Source organism: Alligator mississippiensis, chromosome 13 (assembly GCF_030867095.1).
Source record: "Alligator mississippiensis isolate rAllMis1 chromosome 13, rAllMis1, whole genome shotgun sequence".
In the NCBI taxonomy this organism is placed as follows: Eukaryota; Metazoa; Chordata; order Crocodylia; family Alligatoridae; genus Alligator; species Alligator mississippiensis.
In genome coordinates, this window is record NC_081836.1 from 58,903,984 (window position 1) to 58,925,989 (window position 22,006).

A 22,006-nucleotide genomic window follows, 5' to 3' on the forward strand; every position below is an offset into this window, starting at 1 on the left:
TATCCCGTGCTCCTCCCTGTCTGCTCCTCTTGAAAGGAGGTCTGGTTTCTTGCTGCTGTCTCTGGACAAATGAATCAGCCGTGCCTCTTTCCAGGCACTTTGCACTCAGTACTCAAAGCAGCAAACTTTTACTTCCAGGCCACGTTCTGCCTGGGCTGGGCTCGTGTCAGCTGCATTTGCAGATCCCAGGCTCATATAATGGTTGCTCTTACTTGCCCTTGTAGATCTCGGAGCAGCTGGAGGGAGTCAGGGAATTCCCTATCTGCGATGCCACACTTTGAGCTTGAAGCGTGCACACCCTGTTCCTCAGGTGTTTCTGTGGGCGCTGGTGCTGTCCTGTTCTGGATAGCTCAGGTGGGCGAAGATACAGGACTAGAGACCAACTCCACAAATCGCAGGCAACAGCAGGTGACCCACCCCAGAGTGAGCTCCTCCCCTTGCAGTGGCAGAGTTGGAAGCCCCAGGTGCTGGAGCGTGCAGCATATGGCACTCGGCTGTTTTCGGCAAGCTCCCTGCTGGTGTCAAGAGCGCTGCTTCCCCTCTCCAGGGTGTCGGAGCCTGTGGAAGCAGCCGAGGCCACCTGCAATTTCCATGTACCTGACTTGGATGCTGGGTTAGCAGGAGTCGAGTGAGGGGTGGCTGGTGGAGTGAGGTATCTGACTGTGGTGTTCTCTCTCTCTCTCTCTCTCTCTCTCTCTCAGCGTACTGCAAGAACTCAGTGGACGGCCAGTGGTACTGCTTCGATGACAGCGAAGTGCAGCCATTGTCGGAAAATGAAATTTGCAAGCAGACGGCATATATCCTCTTCTACCAGAGGCGTACAGCAATCCCATCATGGTCTGCCAACAGTTCTGTGGCAGGTATGGCTGGGCTGGCTTTCTTGAGGAATAGATAGGATTGAAGCAAAGGCACTAACCTGGGGCTCAGGGTGCTGCCAAGTGCCTGACCTGTCTCCCTGGTGTCCAGGGTTGCTGTCCAGGGGCTGAGGAAGGGCACAGTTAAGTTGATTGGGTGGATTGACTTGGTATCTGTGACAGGGCCAGGCAGAGGCCAGGCCATCGGGTTGGAGTGCTGGTGCAGGATCGGTGTCCTTGGGGAGTTGGGTTGCATTCCTGGGCAGGTCCCATCCTTGCTGTAAGTAGCACTGTGCTAGCTGCTTGTCATTCGTGCTTCAAGGGTTCAGCTGTAGCTGAATGCATTCCCTCCCCAGCAGCCGGAAGGCCGCAGTCATGTAGGCACAGCTCTGGCTTCTAGGTCTTAGTGTTACAGTTGAACCACTTGTGACCTGTCACTGGCCTGGCTTGGAGGTGTGTGATGTGCAACTGGCTGGATGCTCCAGGTCTGATTGGGGTGCCTTGACCCCTCTGCAGGTTCCACAAGCTCGTCGCTGTGTGAGCACTGGGTGAGCCGCCTTCCCGGCAGCAAACAGCCCAGCATCGCCTCGGCAGCTTCCTCCCGACGCACGTCCCTGGCCTCGCTCTCGGAGTCAGTGGAGTTGGCTGGTGAAAGGAGTGAGGACGATGGTGTGTATGAGCCCTGATGCCCTGGGGGGAGGCTACCATCAAAACCTGTTCACTAAGACTGTGGTCCCTGAACCCCCCACCTCCCTGCAGCACAACAGCAGAATGCCTGGTCACGTGGGGGAGGGCGGGACCCTCGCTGATCTGGGAGGACTGTGGGACAGTGTGTCCAGGCCCTGGAAGCTGGTGAGCAGCTCCTGATGCTCCATCCTGCACAGGGTGATGCTGACAGGTGCTCTCCTGGGGCGGGGGGACGACGACTGAAGGGCTTTGAGAGAAAGAAAGTAGAAGGTGAAACCTGGAGTAACTCCCCTGCCCCCTCCTCCCGCTGCTTGCAGCCCCCTGACCAGGTGCGTTGGCTGATGCTTCAGTCCCATGTTAGCATGTCACAGGCTGGGTGTGTGCTGTTGGGGGAATGAAGAGGGCGCCCAGATCTAACAGTGAATGTGTTAATGTCTTAAGTAACCCCGGAGCTGCTGACTGTGCCCCTTTGTCCAGGGGCTTCCAGTGGTTCTGGCTTTGAGGGGAAGCAGAAAAGGTGGTGGTTGGATGGGGTTGGGGCCAGGGAGTCCCACTAAGTCTGCAGGAATAGTCCAGTGCCTCCAGAGTCGGGTACTGGGGAGCTTCCTCCCTCACCCAGTTACTGCACTGGCTGTCAGTAAATCCCACTCTGTAGCCACCTATCAGGAAGAAGCCCTTGGCACCTGCTCCAGAGGAAAGGTCATGGGGAAGCTTTCGGGTTCCTTAAAATAAAAATGAATTTGTGAAACTGGACTTGGGGATGTGAGGACTTCCATATAGCACGTGCTTTAGCCAGCCACTTGCTCTAAAGGGCCAAGAGGAGGCTCTGGCCTTTGCATAAAACTCTGGAGAGAGCTGCTTCCAGCTGAGCTGTGGGGTGGACGGGCAGGCTTCTCTCCAGACTTGCTTTTGCTGCCTGTGCCCAGAGCTCTGTCCGAGGGGACAGGTAGGTGTGACATGGGCTGTGTGCAGCAGGGGCCCACGACCCATCTCCTGTCTGGCTTTGTCAGTAAGAGCGTGTTGCTTTCTTCCCCTGCAGGGGGGTTTTCAACTCGGCCCTTCGTAAGAAGCGTCCAGCGCCAGAGCTTGTCTTCTCGCTCCTCCGTCACTAGCCCTCTAGCAGTGAGTGAGAACGGCATGCGGCCTTCGTGGTCGCTCTCGGCGAAGTTGCAGATGCGCTCCAACTCCCCCTCCCGCTTCTCGGGGGATTCGCCCATTCACACTTCGGCCTCGACGCTGGAGAAGATCGGGGAGGCTGCCGATGACAAAGTGACTACCTCGTGCTTCGGCAGCCTGCGGAACCTCTCCAGTAGCTACCTGGAGCCGTGCGACGGCAGCCGGCGAGAGCACAAAGCCGCGCGCAGGGCCCCCCTGGCTGTCATGGAAGGCGTACTCAGAGAGGAGCCTGTTGCACGGACACCCAGCTCGAGCCTCCCAGAGGCACCTGGGAAGAGCGCGGGGCAGGTGGACCAGGGTCATCCTGCCCTAGACGCCTTTGACAACAACAATCAGATCGCCTTTGTGGATCAGAGTGACTCTGTGGAGAGCTCCCCTGTCAAGGAAGGGAAAACTCTCAATGGGACAGTGGCATCTTTAGAGAAGGCAGAGAGCACCCCCAAGAAGGCTCCCCACTCCAAAGGAGCTCCTGAACCAGACAAGAGCTTGAGGAAAGGAAGGACGGCCTCGTCTAGCCAGGACTCCTCAACCTCCCACCCCTCGCCCCCGCCTTTAAAGAGCTCTCAGAAGGTGTGCCGTTCCAGGAGCAAGATGGACTCCTCCCGGGCCAGTGGGAGACATGCGTCCTCTGCCCCCAGCCAGGTTAGGAAAGAGCCTGGTCCCAGGACACAGGACACAGGGTCATCAGCTCATCAGAAACAGAAGTCGGTTTCTTCTCCCTCCTCTGCAGCTGCAAGGAAAACCACGTCGGGTTCGACAGCGAGGGGTCCCTCTGGGAAGAGCAGGATGTCGGATCGAAGCCTCAGCAGGGAAGGCTCCAAAATAAGCCTCGGTTCAGACAAGACAAGCATCACGACCAGCTCCAGAACCAGCTCCCCGCGGGTCAGCCACTCCCGGAGTGAGAGCAGGACGGCAGAGAACAAGCACGTGCGCAGCTCCTCCATGGCCAGCCTGCGGTCCCCCAACGCGGGCACACGCTCAGGCCTGAAGAGGGACAGCAAGTCGGATGACAAAGGCCTGTCCTTCTTCAAATCGGCCCTGAGGCAGAAGGAGACCCGCCGCTCAGCCGACCTGGGCAAAACCACGATGCTCTCGAAAAAGACGGCAGGGGGCTCCTCCAAGTCGTGTAGTAGGACTGCAGTTGAGGACAAGCCGGAGAAGAGCAGTCTGCCCCCGTCCTCTCAGCCAACCCCCAGCCCTGCTGCAAAAGAGAAGCTTTCCTCAAAAGATGTCGCACCCACCAAGCATTCTCTGCTTTCCAGCCGCAAATCCAAGTCTTCCCAGCCTGATCCTGGAGCCCAGTCGCCTGCCAGTGGCAAGCAGTCTGCTGACAAGTCATCAAAAAAGTTACCTTCCAGCATGCAAGTGTCTGCACGGCCTTCTCTGAAACCTCAGTGAGATGCTGCGATCCAGGTGTTTTTCTTTCTTCTGCTGAGAAGCTAATCTATTCTGAGTTCTTGTTTTTTGTTCATGTGCCTAATGTGAGTCTGAGGAGAACTGAACTGCAAATTGTCAAAGCGCCTTTTGATTCTGCCATCAAACCAAATAGCCACAGGCGGGCAGTGTCAGTACAAGCAGTCTGGCTGGAGTCATTGTAGAACATGAATGCAACTGTCCCATAGCATTTATACAGAAGTCTCTTTGTAGAAAAACGCAACAACTCTCTTCAGACACTAGGTTTAAAACCTGTAACCCAGTCGCACTGTAACGAGCGTGCTTTGTAGAACTGTGAACTAATATTCCTTTGGTTTACGCCGAGCAGGCTCCGTGCTCACTGACGCGTGGCCTTGTTCTGATCTGCGGAAGATGTGAAGGGAACTGTGGAAAGGAGAGACTGCTGCTTCTTTGTGCTCTCCCCCATTTTTTCAAGCTTTTTTAAGGGCAATATCTCAACACTAATGTTGTTTCTCAGGTATATACTCAGCCGGTATAGGAGGGATTAGCATTAGTGAACAGACTGGTCCAAAAGGTACTCGCCGTGTGTGTGTGTGTGTGCGCGCGTGTGTGTGTGTATGTGTATATAAGAGGTTTTTTTCATTCCAACAGACTTTAGTTTTATAAAGCATAACCTGCATTTTTTTGTTGTTGCCATCCATGGAGACCTCGGTTTTGTCCCCTCTACCTCCCTTCTCCCTTTGAAGTGTTACACTAAACAGCAGAGGACATCACTAGCCACGTTGCAAGCCAGTAGCTAAGAAGGGTCCAAGGTAGGAGGAATATTACAAATACCAAGGAAGACTGCTGTCTCCATAGATACTTGAATGGTAGAGATGCTGGTAGGACCCTCACTCAACTCCTGAGAAGAAGCATTTTCTATTAAGCTCATATCTGTAACTGTAGTGGTGTGAACTGCCTCCCTGATCTGTAGGAGTAGTGTTTTGGTGTCCAGCATTCGCGACTCCTTTGCTTTCTCTCGGAATGCTTTGAAAACCCTCTTCACATGGAAGAGGCCATGCCAAAAACCACAGAAAGCGTTTTGGCTTCTAGCGTAGTGCCACATTCTCTCCACCGTGTGTTTTCTGCTCGCTGACAGGTCCGGCTGAAGCCTTGAGACACCAAAATGGCTCCAATTCCCTGGTAGACAAGGATGGCTGTCAAGGTTAGAAAACACTACATCTAGCGCCGTCTTTGCACGTGCTGCCCCTCTGAAAGGTGGGGTCCTCAAGTTCTTTCATACCCAAGTGGAATTCTCTTTTCTTTATTTCTTGAGTTGCCATTAATATGTCGTAGTCTTGCTAGGAAAGTAACTGTCCTTCACGTGTGGCACCAATCTCGTAGCCTGTGATAAGCTGGCAGATGGTAGTGAAGCAGTGCTTCTGTGTGCTTATCTCCGGTTCTCGTTGCGTCCAAGTTAAGTCTTTGCCTATCAGATGATCTCTTCTGGCTCCGTGAGCCCCTGTGCAGACAGACATATTCGTTACCCTTTCCTGCTAAATACCACAGCAGCAAATGGCCCCGGAACAAATTGCTCTCATTAAACATCTTGCTCCATCTCCTCTCTCATGAGCCTGTGCGTGGATGAAGCTGCTGGAGAAGTGGCTCACTGGTCGCTGGCTGTGGCACCCAGCTGCTCTGATCATTTTGCACCCAGTTCTCCAGCATAACCACAACAGGCTTTGAGAGGGGCTTATCCTCAGGGTGACCATCACCCAGGTAGTGCAGAAGACCTGTACATACAGCTGGCACGTGTGTTCTGCTGAGCCCTCTGCCACGTGAATGGGAACCTGGGGGCCAGGCAGCCCCAGGCTGCACGGATCTGACTGCGTCTCCTGTGGTCCGTGTCCCTGGGACCTGGAAGCAGTGGCACCAGCCTGCAGTGCCCTCTAGTCTGCCCGGTGGGCTGTAATTTAAAATGCCAATGGAGCCACTTTTTTAATCTGTTCCTGCTCCTGTGTGGTGTTTTCCTCTCGCTTTGCAGAGCAGGAAGGGGTAGGAAAGCATTGGTTCTTCTCATATCCAGCTGAGCAGATGGTTGCCACTGCAGAAGTGCGTTTAGTAGCTCCCGACTCCCTGGAACTTGGATATGGAAGCATTAATTGAAGGCCTTGTCTATATTAAGATCTTGCACCGCAGGTGCTGCTTCCTTCCTAGCAGGAATCCAGTGTTAGTAGCTGGTGCTAACATGGTTGGAGGCTTTCCATAGATGATGCCTCATTTTATGCGCTCTCAAATGAGGTGACATCACGCAGCGTGACCCTGGAATTGCTGCCTCCCCTTGCACTCTTGCTGGGGTGGCCTGCGCGATGCAGACGGGCACCGGGTCACGGTTTCTGAGCAGTGCATTTAGCCCCTGCGTTCCCTTCCTTGTTGAAGCAAATTTGCATCTATCTCTGAACATTTCTTATAGACCCAGGCCCACCCAGTGTGCAGGTACTGTGGCGATGAGGATGCTGCGTGGACACTGGCTGTGATGTCAGAATGGGAATAAGAAGTTTCTTGATGCCAGAAGTTCCAACAGCACAGATTAAAAGCAACAGTTGCCTCCTGGGAAAGGGGCAGTCTTGACATCATCTCTGCTAGCTCCCAAATCTTCTGCCTTTCTGGAAGTTTTACTAGACATGGGTCACTACTGGCACCTCTGAAAACAAGGACTGTGATGTGCACAGGCAGGCGTGGGACTGACCGGCTGGCTTTGACAACATTGCCATCTTTCCTTTCCTCTCCCTTTGGGGAAGAGCGTACTGATGAGATCTGCCCCTGCATGAGTGATGCTGCTGTCCTCCAAGTGCAGCCTGCCACAGGAATGAGCCCCGGCTCACAGGATGGCCCTGGTCGTTAAGACCTTTCCCAGCAGCCTGCTTCTGGCTGGGCAGGCTCAGCTGGGCAGTAAACCCATGCAGGGGTGGGGGGGTTGGGTGCAGCCAGTGGCCTTTTACAATAAGGTGCACGTATGCGGGCAAATCCAAGCAGGTATGTAGTCACCGGAAAGCAGTCCGTCTTCACGGGCATGTGAAATGCATGCACAGAGCTACGGGGAAGGTGTTGTGACCATCTGCTGCCGCTGCTCTCTGTAGCCTCTGCCCTTTAGGTGTTCTGGATTTCCAGCACAATGTGAAAGTTTTTGGTCTGTGATGCCTAAACTGTTGGCACTTCCAGACCAGAACCGTTGTGCCGAGGAATCCAAGCTGAACGCTGGACTGTAATCCCCGACTGAACAGGGGCTCGGAGGTAGACGTTTCCAGAGCAGCCTGCGGGACGCTGGAGGCTGCCCGTGACGAGTGACGTTGCCAGAGTCTCTTCTCGCCTCTCCGGTGGATGGGAGGAGCAGGACCCGGCCGTGTGCGTGCTGCAGCCCAAACACGTGGTAGTGCAATGTTGAAGTCCCCTGGGCTGCGACTCCTTGAAAGCCAGCCTGGACTTGGCTTTGTATTCCAGTCCTGTCAATGTGTAGGCCTGGCCGGTCAGTCTGAAGCAGGGGCACGTGCGTGGTTTGTAGCAGCTTCTTTCTTTAGCTTTGGGTCTGGAGCAGCCTGGTGCTAGTGTGGAGATGTGACCTGCACAGGAGGCAGGGCCCAGCCCCGCCTGGAGCCTGGGAGGCCGTGCGCTGGCCTCAGTTCAGTGAGCAGCTGCAGTCCTGCCCCGTCTTGCTGGCGCGCTGCAGCCCGGCGCTCCTGCCCGTTTGCCTGGCCCCCGCGGAGGAGTTCAGCCCTGAAGGGAAATGCTGCGAGGTCAGAAGCAGTCGGTTGGAAGAGGAAGCTGTGCCGTAACCTCCTAGGTGCGAAATGTCTCCAGCGAGGGAAGTGCGATCCTAGCCTTGTCCTCTGACGCAGCCTCCCGAGGGTCCGGGGGGAGGGGTGAGAGCCCCGGGAGGGCCTGATCCACGCTGTAGCTGTCTGCAGATTAATCCGGTGGGAACAAGCCCGGTTATGAAATCGTGTTGATTAAAAAGACTCTCGTTTCTAGTCGCTCCTAATCCAAGCATCAGGAGAGCGGGACCTTCATCCCTCAGCTAGCTTCTTGCTCAAGCCATCTCCAGAGATTATTTTCACCCTTTGGGGGCTGAGTTTTTTGGATCTTATTTCGTAGTAAGCAGATTATAAGCACATTTTTAATGAAGTGTATTATAGAGGCACCTTGTACTTTGTATTATTCACGTTTGATAGACAAACCGGTGCCTACGACTCTTTGATAAGCATCTCACTTTGGATGTATGAACTTTTAACCCTTTCAGTCTTACACGGTCCACATGGCTAATCAAAGACCACACGCTTTCAGTAGGAAACTTAACGGCTTGGATGCAGTACCTTTCCCTGCCTTCTTTCCATGCAGAGCTGTTTGCTTTCACAGCAGAAATCTGAGCATGAGCAACACCTTTTTCTGAAGCACCGGAGGCAGTTTTGCATGGCAGCTCCTGCTATCCCGAATGCATGCACTTACTAACTATGCAAGCCACTAATGCAAACCATCGACCGTGCTGTTGGTATCGGAAGCTGCCAGGTAGACTCTGGAGCTTTGTCTTGAGCCTGTAGTTTTGTTTCCCAGTGCAGCCGCGTGTCAGCACATAGGAGCATGTAGCTGGTTTCTTGCTTTATTTGCACACCTTTGATGCTTTCCTTTGCAGAACTCTGGATTACTGACAAAGACTGGAGCACAGAATCAAGTCAAAGGAATCTGAAGGGTTGAAAATGTGAACAAACTGGTTTTCTATTTTGTTTTTTGTTGTGTTTTTTAACCAGGACTAGCCTGATCTATGTTCTGTACGTAGCCTGCCACTTTCTGCACAGTTTCAATGACACGTGCTAGTACACGAGGAAGGGGAGGCTGCCCGTAGCAGTGTGGACAGCAGAGAGACCACCAGGGAGTTCCAGGGTTGTGGAAGGGAGAGGGCTCCAGCCGTGGCACTGTCCGTCTCTGCAGCTAGGCTTTGGTACCTAGGCTCCTGCCCTCCCCAGACCCTGGCGCACTGCCCGCCTGCGTGCCCTTCTGCTCTTGCTTTAAACCCACTGCGCCCCTCGGGCTGCTCAGAGCCCTTCTCGTACGAGCTCGGGTGTCGCTGCCAGTGGAGCGCGCACAGGGCTCACAGGTCTTGGCAAATGAGCTGCTGGTCTCAAGGCATCTTGCTTCAGCGCTGCGTTTCAGGTGGGCCTTTTCCCCGAGGGGGAATGGAGGAGCCAGTAGTCTTGCTTGAAAACTTGACTGTGAACCTGGTAGGAGACGCTGCCTCTTACATTAACATCCTCTCCGACTCGATGTGAGCTAGCAAGTGCCGGGCAGCAGGGACCCCCGTTCATGTGTGACATGCGTCAGCCTCACTTCTTCTTTTCCGGGCTTCTGTGCCAGGACCCCCTCCCGCCCCCCGAGTTGAACAGCAGTTGTAAAGAAGGCTTGCTTGGAGATACCATTCCAAATCATTTTCCTGTAATCCTCTTTGTATCTTTCCTGTCATTTGCCTGCTAATCCGAAATAATTTGGCAGTATCTAATGTTATCCGTAGAGGCAACTGAAATTTAGTTTTAATCTGTGGTGAGCTGAAATAGTACATGGTTTTCCTGAATAAAAGCACCGCGAAGCATTTGTTACTCTTCGGAGCTTTAGTATGCAGGATGAAGAGAAAAATGAATATCTCTGCGATTACCCTTTTTTTTTTTTTTTTTTTCCTTTAGGTTTAGGCATTTTTTAAAGGCAATAGTATCCACCTTCCCTGCAAATCCAGTTTAAATTAAAAGACACAGATTAAAACTAAGTGCAAACCAACAGATCCTGTCCCACTTAGGACTCTGCAGCACAAACACGTTGCAAGAAAGCTAGCGTTAGGGTCACGTAGCATTTGTGCAGTGCACTATACCAATGCCTCTAGGTGCTATATCGCCTCGGGTAGTATTACTCAAAGGGAACACGGGCTGCAAGTGGCCAGAGCACTTCCTTGTGGCCTTTGTAGTACTAATTTGTACAGATTTGCTCACCAACTGTGCCTCACCATTGGTTAAAATTGAATTTTAAGTCCTGTTACAAACGCAGTTTCTCTTCCGGTTTCCAAGTCTGGTTTTACACTGGAATATTTACGGTTCTAAAAGCTGCATGTCGTATCACTGTCCGCGGAGGCTGGGACGTGGGGCTCCCACACCTTTGATATCCTCTCTGTATTTTAACGTTTTTGAACTGTACAGTAATCCGGAGCGCAGGCTGTCTTTCCTTGAGGTTGAACATTGTACCATAACTTTTAAATTATTTGAGGACAAGCGCATGAGACTGTGTGTCGATGCCTTTTTATTATTTATTTGTATGTTTTATTATTCGAGGTGTATGCACTTTTAATATGCAGAATTTATATTTTTATGTTAAAAATCCATTTTCTTTCCGAAAGCAGAGTTCGGATACAAGGAATCGGAATCAAGTGAAAAAGGGGAAAATGTAATAAAATACAATAAATTTATTACCAGGTACCACAGCCGAGCGAGCCTTCTTCGGAGCCCTTTCCTGCCCCCTCCGGTGTCTCTGCCTTCTGGGTTTGCTCTTCCTTTCCCCCTCGGTGCCTGCCTCGCTGCTGTTCCCGGGCTGCCCTCTGCCCGCGCCCAGGCCTGCCGGACACGGCCCTTCTCTCTGGCCAAATCCCTTCTCGGGCCCTCGCCTGCAGAGGCCCTGGTGGCACCGCCCTGCTGCGTTGGGCCTCGAGCGTGGTACCCGTGAGCTGCCCGTTGTGCCACACGAGGCCCTTCCCCGTGCCCCTGAGCGTGCGGCGGGAGAGGGCCAGCCCCACGGCTCCCCTGCCAGCGCCAGCGCCAGCACGGCCTGTTTCCTGGCCGCTAGATGGCACAGCCGGCTGCGTTATCCCCGCCTGCAGGGGTGTTGGCCTGAGGACGTGGGCAGATGAGGTTGTTTTTGGGTAGATGTGATCTCTTTTATTAGGCCATGTAAATAGTTTGAAAAATTTGTTCTTTGCAAGCTTCTGGGTAAAACGCTCTTCTTCAGGCATAGGCGGCAATCCCTCCACCGTCCCTCCCGGGCTAGCAGACCCAGCTCTCCCAGGCAGAGCCCGCGGAGCCTGCTCGAGCGGCCCTTGTGGGGTGGGGGAATAGCCCCCTGCCTCTCGCAGGGCCCTGCCTGCCCCGGGGCAAAGCGGCTGCAAGCTGGACCAGGCCTTCAGGCCGTTCCTCCCCAAAGCTGCGCGACAGCCGTGCACTGGGGTGTCGGGGATGTGGGGACGCAGCGGGGACTAGGAGCTGCAGCTCCCCTGCCCGCGAGGGCTTTGCCCCTCGGCAAGGGGCAGCACTGGTGGGGTCTCCATTGCCTGAGTGGCCGTGGCCCATCACCCTTGACAGGCAGAGGAGGCAGCCACCGTTGTCTCCCAAACGGCCCTGCCCTCGCCGGCCACGACACCCCACGCTCCTTTTGTCATGCGCTGACCGAGCTCCGGCGTTGGAAGCTGGGCAGCTTCTCCCCACTCCTGCTCCGGCGTCTTCCTCCTCGCTTGCAGCCGGGTTTGGGCACGGCCAGGTCGGGCCCGTTTGTTCTGTGCCTCCAGCTGGAGCGGCCTCTGCCCGCGGGGTTTGTACGTGCGACCCATGCCGCTTTGATTCCCTCTCCTGGCAGGTGCAGCAGAGGTGGCAGAGATCCCACACAGGTGGATGAAATGTTTCCCCTCCATGGATGCTCGTGTTCAGCTCTTCCAGCCCCCGCCGGAGAGGCCGGGCACCCTGAGCTGGGGGAAGCTCTCCCCTGGCAGCAAACCCTCTAGCTCTGGTGCTGCATGGAGGGCCCTGGTCTTCACATGACGGTGGCTCTTGCAGCCCTGGGCTTTTGCCCCTCCAAGAAGCACCCCCGGATAGGGAGGACCCTGCTGCACGGGGCCGCCACTGGGGCCCGGTCGGGCTCCGGCCTGCATCGCCCAGCTGCCCCTCGTTGCATCCGCCGGTGCGGGCGCCGCTATTGAAATGCACCGTGCAACTCCCCTATTTACATTTTGGTATTCTATTAGCCTTTTTAAATGGTTCCTTATTGAGCTGAGGCTTAAACTGTGTAAGACTGATAGTAATAGAACATTTAATTGTGTGCTTGTCTAAGTCTCTCAGTCCTAATTAAATATTGTTTTTCATTTAGTGGGTTATGCCGCGGTGGTTTCTCCTCTGTCACACATGAGTGCGGGGGCTCGCCCAGCATGCAGATGAGGCCTCGCCGCCAGCCCCGCGCCGAAGGGCCATGCCTGTGCCTGTGGCGGTGGCTGCGCCCGAGGAAGGAGAGCTCCCCCCAGCTGCGGGGTGCACGGGAGAGGTTTGGAAGTCCCCCCCATCCCGACAGCAAGTGCTGCTGCAGCGGCGCTCAGCTGCCGACTCGCTGGACGATGCACCCTCCGTGACACGGCCCTGCTGGAGGTGCAGCCGGCGGGAGCTAGGACCCCTGCCCCGGTGAGTACCTGCCCGCACCAGCCAGAGGGTGCAGGATGGGTGCCTGCCTCGTGCCCTGGAGCTGAGGGGGCCTCTGGGCAGATGTGGGGGGAATCCATCCTTTCTTGTACCGCCGCAGCACCCCCAGCTTAGCAGGATTGGGGCCCTGAGTGTGTGCGGAGCAGGTTCTGGACACGAGCAGTGGGCGCAGTGTTTTGGAGGGCAGGGGAAGACAGATGCTCATGTCTGTCCTGTGGGGCCTTGCAAGGAGGTGCCAGTGGTGGCTTTTGCGCTCTGCTGTCTCTGCTCTATGTATCCCATGCCCAACGCCATGGGGTCCGACCCTGACTGCTCCCCTGCCGAGCGCTAGCTGAGCGCGGGCAGCACCGTCTTGCCTGGGGGGGACTGGGAGCGCCAAAGTCGGGCAGACCAACGTACCTGCGTGCTAGGACTAGGACTTCAGGGATCGGACTAGATGATCTGTTCAGGTCCCTTCCAACCCTAGAAACGATGAAGCTAGGAGATGGCTTGCAATTCAGGGCGGGCGATGCAGGCGCGATGCCTCCATCTGGCTGGGTACCAGCTGCCGGCCCAGCCCACCTGGGCAGCTGTCGGCCGGGCCATGCGGCTCTGGTGGGGGCAGCCTGGCTGCGTTGTGTGGCCCCTGCAGTGGCTGTTGCAGCATCACGGCTGCAGGCTAGCATGCTGGCAGAGGGGCCCGGGATGCTGGCCGTGGATGGCTGGGGTCGTGGTCGTGGTCCCTCTCCCTGCCGGAGCCTGAGGCCGTGGCGAAGTTCATCGCAAAATCAATTGGTCATCTCAACAGTCGTGTTGCCCCAGCGCAAAGCCCTTGCTTGGACACCAATCCGAAGGAGGAGAGGTGGGCGGCGGAGCAGATCCCAGGTGCCAGAGTGAGGTGCTGCTTCCCTGTGCCGTGGGGAGTCTCTCCGGCAGCGCTGGGATGGGGGACAGGCAGCTGCTGCAGGCAACGTCCCAGGCCTGGCAGCTGGTGCTGGGCCCCGCGCTCCCCCGCACGGACGCTGTGCAGCTGCGATGCCTCTGCAGTGTGAAAGCCCCATTGCCCTCTTCCACTCTTGGTTTTGTCCTGCCCCGTGGACGAGCCGGGCCCAGGCCTCGGCTCTGGAGTGTGCAGGAGCCCTCGGTGATCCCTGCTGTGCAGCCTGATGCAAAAGCCCTTTGCAGTGCCGGCAGGGCCGGGTTTGTGGGCTCCCTTGGGTGGCTGCGAGTTCAGATGGACCAGGGATGGAGCCCGACTCGCCCAGGCCATGGCCAGCCCCCATGTGAGCATCTAAACCGGTGCTCGGCACTGTGCTGGGTGCTCACACACTTGAGAGCTCCTGGCTGTGACCTCTCTTCCCTGCTGCCTGCTCAGGCTGAGACCGAGGGTGCGAGGTTGCATGCAGAAGCATGCACAGGATTTGCCCTGGCTGAACTGGGGCACTCGATGGGGAGCTCTCGAGTGTCTGTTAACACCCCGGGCAGCAGCAGGATGTTGGTGGCCTCAGTCCTCCTGCTTTCCCTGGGGCAGGGGTGGGGATGATGCCTGAGGCTGTGTTGGGGTGAGTAGTTTTGTTCAGAGGTTGGACATCGGGCTGGTTTGGACAGGCATGATCCTGCCTCAGGCAGTGCTTGGACTGGATATGACTCTCGCAGGTCTCCGCCAGCCCCGTGGCTCTAGGGGTCTGCGCTGCCCCGGGCCCTCTGGGAGGGTGGGAGCCTTGGCCAGGTACCCTGTCCAGCCTCATCCTCTCCCGATGGAGGAGCAGGCAGGACCCAGGTGCAGAGATGGGTGTTTGTTCCCTCAAGTCACCTGCCCCTACAACCCCCCAGGCTCGCTGGTGAGCAGCCCCCACCCCTCCTCCATGCCCTCAGGGGGGACCTTCCCCTCCGGAGCTCCTGGCCCTGCAGCTCGCGGGCACCGAGCCTGGTCTGAGCTGTCCTCCTCCCTCCCCTCCCATCTCAGCCCCTTGCACATGCCCAGCAGAGTCATTTCCACTCCTTCCCCTGCTGGGACGGCTCTCACCTCAGTCCCCAGCAGTGGGATGAAGTGATGTGCCCGAGGTTGCGTGGGGAGCCGGTGGCAGAGCTGTGCCCTCTTGCTGGGGCAGGGACCGCTGCATCTCACGGGGCAGCCCCTGGGCTTGGCCACCGTCTGCAGAGCGTCGTGACTTCATGTCTCGTATGGAGATGGGGCTGACAGATGCCACACGAGCCCCGGGCCCATCATTTATTTATAGGTGATTCTATTAAGGAGATATTAATATCGCCCGAGGCGCTGGAATTGGAGTTGATACATTTTTATTGTTTATTAGACTGGCCAATCTCCCCGCCTCCTGCCAGGCTTTTATGGCCACTTATTAAATCGGGCGCCCGCTGCCTCTCCCCGCGTGGCGCCGGGGGATCGACCCAGCGATTAGAAAACACTGGAGGACTCTGCTCTCCCCGTGATTAAATTGCATCTTTCCTCGGCTTGACGAGGGGTCTCGTGGGGTCGCGGGGGGCTCCGCACTCGCTGCGGACCCGGTGCGGGAGGCTGCGTCTTGGCCCGGGGCAGGTGCTGGCTCCTTGGCTGCGGCACGAAAGCAGGGGGGAAATGAGGCCGAGGCCCAGGCTCCAGGCACTGCTGCCGGGGGAGGCTGCTGTAGCAGGACCCCCGGGCCAGGATACTCCAGCCTGGCCCTTCCTTGGCTGCCTGCCCCCAAAATCGGGGGCCAACCCTGCGCTCGTGCCCAGTGGGGAGCAGGTGTGCGCGGAAGCAGCGAGGGCCCCCCCCAGCGCTCCCACCCTGGACGTCTCGCAGGCGCCGGGGGTGGCAGGGGGTGGTGAGCGGGTTCTTGCCTCTACGCCGCTGCTGGAGTTTCCCATCCTGCTTCGCGCCCCTGGGCTGAGGCCTGATGCCACGATGTGGGCCCCAGGCACTGGGCTGGGCGACCGCTTGGCAGAGCTGCTGGTGGGTGCAGCCCCCAAGGGCTGCCGGCTGCACGGGGGGCCGCGCACCTGGACAAGCCTTCGGGCAGGAGCGAGTGCTCCCTGGGCCTGTTCGGCCTGCACTGCCCGGTTTCTTCTTCCCGGGCGGGCAGAGCAGGCGCGTGGGCAGCCGGCGCTGGGGTCTCGCTGTCGGGGCAGCACGCGGAGCCTGCCTGGGGCAGCGTCTCTTCCAGGGGAGCTGCCCCTGCGCACCTGTCCCAGGACAGCCCCTCGACGGAGACGAGGGCTCGATGCTGTCTCGCCGGCATCGGCTGCGTGCGTGGTGCTCGGAGCCCGCGCGGGAGCCCTGCCATCAATCGCAGCACGTTAGGTGCTGTCGCTGGCATCGGCCGGCTCTTAAATTTTGCTCTCCTTAGAGCCCGGCTTCGCCGCTCTCAGCACTTTTTCTCCTCGGCCACGTATCGATCGCAGCTCCGCGGGGATCTGCCCAACTGGTGACAATTTATGGGCACATGAAACGAACGCCTCGTCTCGCCCAACGCCACGCGTAATCGCCAGTGCAGCGGTGATGGGTTTTCCAACCCCGCTTGCCTGCTCCCCGCGGGGTTATCGCCCCACTTCAGCAGCCTGGCACTAGCCAGAGGGTTTCATAAATGGACGTGCCCCGAATGGGAAGCGACACCGGACGCCAGGAAGGGCTGGCGGAGCATGCCTTGCACGGGGGATGCTCGCGTCTCCTCCTGGTACTTCACTGGGGCATCTTGTACGACCGTCTTCCCGACACAATCGCTCTTTCCATCTGGCGACGAGAAATTGATGTGCAGCATTTGGATGACACACGGAGAGGAGGCAGATCACGATGGGGAGAGGTCCCTCCGATTAGCATGTGAATGCAGAGAGGAGCCATGGGGCTGGCGGGGCCCTGCTCTGCTATCACCCGCATCTTGGCGCTGAAGAAGCCTCTCATCTGGGTTTGAAAGGGCTTTCATCTCGCCGGGCTCCTTATCGCCGCACTTTCCTGGGGAAGGAAGCCGCTACGGAGCGCTGAGCCGCCAGGGCTTTCCTTAAACGAGCGGGAGAGGACTGGGTTGGAGGAGCAGGTTCTCTCGGGCTTCAGCCCAGGCCTGCTATGGCTGCAGGTGGGCAGGGGGAGTCCTTGGAGGGGTCTGGCCCACGTGTCCCTGTCTTGTGCCTGCAAACAGCTGCGGTCAACCCCCCTCCGAGTGCCATGCACCGCTGCCTACTCCCTGCCCATGCACTGCGTCCACACCGGTGCTGCAAAGACCTGGGCTGGCACCGGGGTCTCTGGGGCATGACCGAGGGCACTAACTCGGCCGCTCCCGGGGCTGTGCATGGAGCGTGGTGGGAGGACGTGCCCTGCCTGCTCTAGCTGCCTGCACGGTCCCTGGTGCTCCCGGTCGCATTGACACGTGCCCTGTTTCCCACTGGGCCGCAGATCCCGGCTGCCGGCGCCGGCTCCCGGTGCTTTCTCCTGCACAGTACCAGGATCGGGCTGCTCGGTCTTGGTCTAGACCCCTGAGCAGACCTGAGCTCTCCAGGCCTCTCCCTGTCAGGCACTTTTCCAGGCCTGGCATGGTTTTGCTGGTGGTTTCCAGCCTCCTCTTTACCCTGAGGGCGCTGGCTCAGCACAGCATAGCGTATTTTGGGTTGGGGGGCACCAAGGTTGCATGTGGAGGTCAAATCCCTGCCCTGCCCCCCCTGCAAAAGTGCATTTGCTCCCCTTCCCACGGCCCAGCACGGGGAGCTGTGCCACGCTGCTTGGGTCCACCACCCGCAAGCCTGTCCCCAGTGCCCCTGCCTTGCCCCCAGCACCGTGACTGCTGCATTTCACTGTGCAAAAGTGCACGTGGCTCAAGCAGGCCCCACGTTCTGAGTGGCCCACGGCGCTGTCCTCCATCTGATGCCGTCCACGGGCCGTATCCACTGTGACGCTCCATTCCCAAAATGCCCCGAATAGCGTTGACCTCCCTCCGGTTCCTGGGGCCCCCTTGGAGCAGCCGCTTCTGTGATGCTGCTGCCTGACGAGCGCCCTGGCAAGGTGTCTGCTCCATCCCGAGTCCGTCTAACCCGTGCTCTCCCGGCTCTACCTGGCGCCAGATCTCTAGTCAAAGTCACGCCTGCTTCCCTGCAGGATCGCGCCTGCCTAGCGCCCGTTATCCTCCAGACTTGTGAACACAAGGAGCGAGGTCTGCTTGCCGCACATCCACGCAGAGCTTCCTGGCCTTTCCCGTGCTATCAGCTTTCCTCTTTCCCCAGGACAGATGTCTGGCTTTCCAGCTTGCCATTCACCGCTCATACCTTTTGCTCTTTGAATACTGGTACACCACCAGCCTTCTTCGAGGCCTGAAAACTGTCCTTTGTTTCGCTCTTGGGAAGTCACCGCAGTCCTCGGCCAGCTCTCCCAGAACTCTTGGCTGCAGGCAGCCCAGGGCTACCAGGGGAGTCTGCACATAGGATGAGCGAGGCATGAGGGGCTGCAGATGGCCTGGCCTCGAGCGCCAGGATCCCTGGGAGGGTCTTGTAACCTCCCAGTACCTGCGGGGGTGGAGGGGGGAACGTGGCGGTGGCAGTGGCCGGTAGCTGTGTTTGGGGCAGTGGGAGGAGGGCTTCTGCGCACTGAGTGGAGGCCGTTCCTGACCCCAGCCCAACCGTGAGCTACAGGCGCTCGGTATCTGGGTGCTACCCTGCGCTCGGTCTCCGGACGGGGCTGCCCGGTCCTTCCCTGCTCGCCCCCGCGCGCGGCCAAGTGGGGGAGGCCAATGCCCGCTGGCTGCAGGAGCCGTTCGGCACGGCGCCACGTGGTCCTTTCGCCACGTTCGTCGCCTTCGTGGGAAAATCGGCAGCAGCCCCAGGTCCAGCCCCACCACGCGGGGCTCTGGGGGAGCGCGGAGGGCTGCGTGCTCCTGCTCCGTGATGAATTGATCCTTCCTAAACATCTCGAATCTTTCTCCAGCTATTCATCAGCCCCGCGACAAATGCAACTGTCAGCCCCACTGACGTCCTGTTTTAAATACCTCTTCCAGCGTGCCCGCGCCGACAGAGAGCGCGGCGGCTGCTTGGAAAGCAGGGAGCTCATCATTTTTTAATGTGCTGCAGTTCTTGGGCTTATGGAATATTTATAACAATGTCATTATTTACCAAGCAGGCTGCGCGCCTTGCAGGGATCCCTGGCCGGCTGCTGCATGGTGGAGGGGGCTGGGCTGGGGGCTGCTTGCACCCGCTCGCTCCCTTGGGAGCCAGGCCTGGCGTTGGGCAGCAGGCTCCTTCCCGCCTGCACTGGGCGCCCGCCTCGGAGGCCGGCTCCCTGCCCCAGCTCGCCTTGTGCGGCGCAGTGCTCGAGCCGCCTTGGCCGTCTGGAGCCCGAGGGCTCGGTCTTGCTTGGCTCAGTCCCTGCAGCGCCCGCCCTGCCCGGCTCCCCGGCACCTTGAGCTGCTCCATCAGAGGGGCCCAGAGCAGACGGCGTGCTCCTGGGGCAGGGACCCCTGGCCCCATGCCCTCCTCTCCGGGGCGAGCCAGCTTGGCAAACCCCTGCCCCTGGCACCCTCCTCTCTGGGCCAGAAGCAGCCGGCAAAGGAGATCTGGATCCAGCTGCCGGCAGCAAAGCCCCTTGCTTGACCGCGGTGCTGGCAGAGCCCGTGCTGGGGCCTGGCTTGTCTAGACCCGCTTGCTGCCCTGTGCTGGCTCGGTCCTAGGTAGCCGGCAATGGTGACGGCGTTTGCCCTCGGTCGCGGTGATGCCTGAGGCTGCTGCGTGCATCTCCTGGACGGCCGCAGCGCTCCAGCCGTGCCAGGCCTGGCCACATGCTCTGCGCCGTGCCGTGCCAGCATCTCCCCGAAGCCTGCTGCTCTCCCCGCCGCAGCTGTCATCGGTCCTGCCGCTGCAAGGGAGCAATGGAGCGCGTGGTCCCGGGCCCCGATGCTGCGCGCTGGCCCGCCCGTGGCACCAGGACGGCCGAGTCCGTGGGCTGCCAACCGGGTGCCAGGTGGGCCGCTCGAAGCAGGGGTGCTGCGGGCCCAGGCTGGCACCTGGGCACTCTCTGCCGTCCCCGTTCATCCCCGAGCCGCAGGAGCCCTTGCAGCTCGCCCCAGGCCCTCCGCCTACGCCTTGCACCAGAGCCGGATCCTTCTCCGCTCCCGCTTTCATTAGGGTAAATTATTGGCTTCAGAAATGCTGAGTCAGGCGGCTGAGGTCATCGACAAATGTTTCCTGCTAAACACATTGATCGGCGCCGTGTGAAGCCTCCTGGGCTCCTCGCAGCGCGGTCTCCCGTTCGCACTTTAGCCGAGCCGACCACGCCGGCTTGCCTTGGCTGTTCACGCCACACCGACTCCAGCAGGCCCCTCGTAGTGTTTGAAGCAAGAAAGAAATCGTTGTCTTCCCCCATTTCTGCATGCACGGGGGCAGAAATTGCTCAAGTAGCACGTGCACGTGTGCATGCGTGTGTCCATGCATTTGCACACAGAGTAGGGGTGAAGGGACCCAGCTAGGAGGCAAGTTGTGCCTCCCTCCCTGGCCCCGAGATGGGCAGCCAGCTGGTCTTTAGGGCACGGCTACTTCCACTGCTGCGACAGGATGGCCGCGCAGCACCCGAGCCCAGGCACGGTGCCCGCGTGGGAAGCGCGGGGCTGCGGAGGGAGAAGCGATCTCTTCCTCATCCTGCCTGAGGCCGGCTCCAGCTCCCAGCTGCAGACCAAGACCTGGGCGCTGGGTTTGTGGTGCCGTCGCCCAGGGCAGCTTCCCAGGTCGCAGCGGCCCCGTCCGCGGGAGCGGGAGCCCGTGTCTGCGTGCCTGGGCCCCGGAGATGCCCCGGGTATGCAGAAGGAAGGCCCTGGCCATCGTTGCCTCTTGCGGTGGGGTGTGCCGTGCACAGCAGGGCCGGGCCTCGGCAAACGCTCTCTCCGGGTCGGTCGGTTTCCACCATGAAGTCTCCGGCGGAGCATGCAGGGCAGCAGGAGGGCAGAGCGGCTGGGAAGCGGCAGGGCGGGGGCCAGGCCTTGCTGCCTGGGGGAGCAGTCCTGCCACCCCGCCGCCGGGCCGGATCGTGGCCCCGCAGGGCCCGGGCCCCCGGCCTCCCGCTCCCTCCGCGCTCGTTCCAGCCCCCGTTCCAGGTGGGAAAGACCCTCCCGGGCCCGCGGTCCTGTCGGCTTGTTCTTCTGGGCGTCGCAAACACGGTAACATCTGCTCTCCGCGCCATTCGCCGGCATCTAATTCTTTTTTTATTGAAATGAGTTTAAATTGACTGAGAATATATTAGATTACCCGTTCCCTGAGGTTAGCGCACTCGGAGAGATGTGAATAAACTGCACAGTTAGCAGCGCGCTCACGCCCGCCCGCCCGCCCGCTCCCTCCCTCTTTTTAATCTAAGAGAAGCCAGCTCCCCCGGGACCCGGCGTGTTTCCTAATGACCTTAATGAGTTTCCATAGCAGAGGTCAGGTTTATCTGCAAGGGCTGGTAATGGCCGGGCAGGAAGGTGGCTGTCTCCCCACCGCTCGCTGCCAGCCTCCGATAGCTTTGTGCTCCAGACGGTAAATAAAGCAGGATGCGATAGCGCTGCCTGGTCCGTGATGAATACGTTTTCCCCTGTAATAGGCAGAAGCGTACGTATTGCAAAGCAATTCACGAAGACCGTATGACAGTCTTTAAGCATTTTAATATTTTGCCGATGATTTATCATTGGTAATGAGCAGATGATATACTCCACTCCGAGGCTATGGATTATCTATTAAAGCCGGCCCCATAAAAGGCAGCTGCAAATGACATATCGCTACCAGGAAGCAGAAAGGACAACTTATCTTGTGTTTAACAGCAGAGGTCAACAGCGTTTGCCACAGGCCAGGAGATAACGTGCCTGCCCGTGCCCCCGTTAGCGGCTAAGGTAAATGCTCCGCTCCTCGTCTGGGTCCTGGGCTGGGCGATTCCCCCTGGGCCGGACCCCGGGCTCAGCGTGGGAACCAGCCTTCCTTAGGGCTGGGCCGGGCGGTGCCGAGGCCCCGGGCCTGGCTCCGAGACACCTCCCCGGGGTCGTCCGTGCCGCCAGGCGCCCGGAGGGTCCTGCTCGTTGGTTTGCGGCGGGTGCATGGAGCAGCCCCTTGCTGCCGCCCGGCCCAGGCTGGCTTGTCCCGGGAGAGCGGGGCAAGGCCTGGCTGGACGCAGACCTCCCTGCAGGGATGGACAGGGCCCAAGCCGGCGGCAGGAGGGGACGTGGGTTGCTGTCGGCAGGCGCGGTGAGGTCTGCCAGGACCCCGAGCTTGGTGCACGGCGCGGTGACCCCAGTGCGCTCGGGGGCTCGTGGAGCCCGGTGCTCCTGCAATGGCAGCATAGCGGGCAGGTGGGCACCGGTGTCGTGGCCCGAGGCACGCATCGGGTGTTTCAGGCCCCTTCCTGTCGCTCCGCCAGGCTCACGGAAAAGCCCTGCAGTGGGAGCTGGCGCCTGTGCCCCCTGGAAACGGGCTGGGCACGGCCCGCCCTGCTGCGGGGCAGGTAGGCGAGGAGTGAGC

At 58.8% G+C, this 22,006-nt stretch overlaps 1 protein-coding gene across 3 annotated transcripts in view; it reads left to right on the top strand.

Annotated features, from left to right (window-relative positions):
- USP31 (ubiquitin specific peptidase 31) overlaps window positions 1-10,600 on the top strand; it is a 44,871-nt gene extending 34,271 nt beyond the window's left edge. For all 3 annotated transcript variants that reach the window (XM_019485451.2, XM_059716813.1, XM_059716814.1), the window contains 3 exons: window positions 702-860; window positions 1,371-1,523; window positions 2,581-10,600. In XM_019485451.2, coding sequence (XP_019340996.2) covers window positions 702-860; window positions 1,371-1,523; window positions 2,581-4,115 — 1,847 coding nt within the window. In that variant the 3' untranslated portion in view covers window positions 4,116-10,600. The remainder of the gene's footprint in view (window positions 1-701; window positions 861-1,370; window positions 1,524-2,580) is intronic.
- The last annotated feature ends 11,406 nt before the right edge of the window (window positions 10,601-22,006 follow it).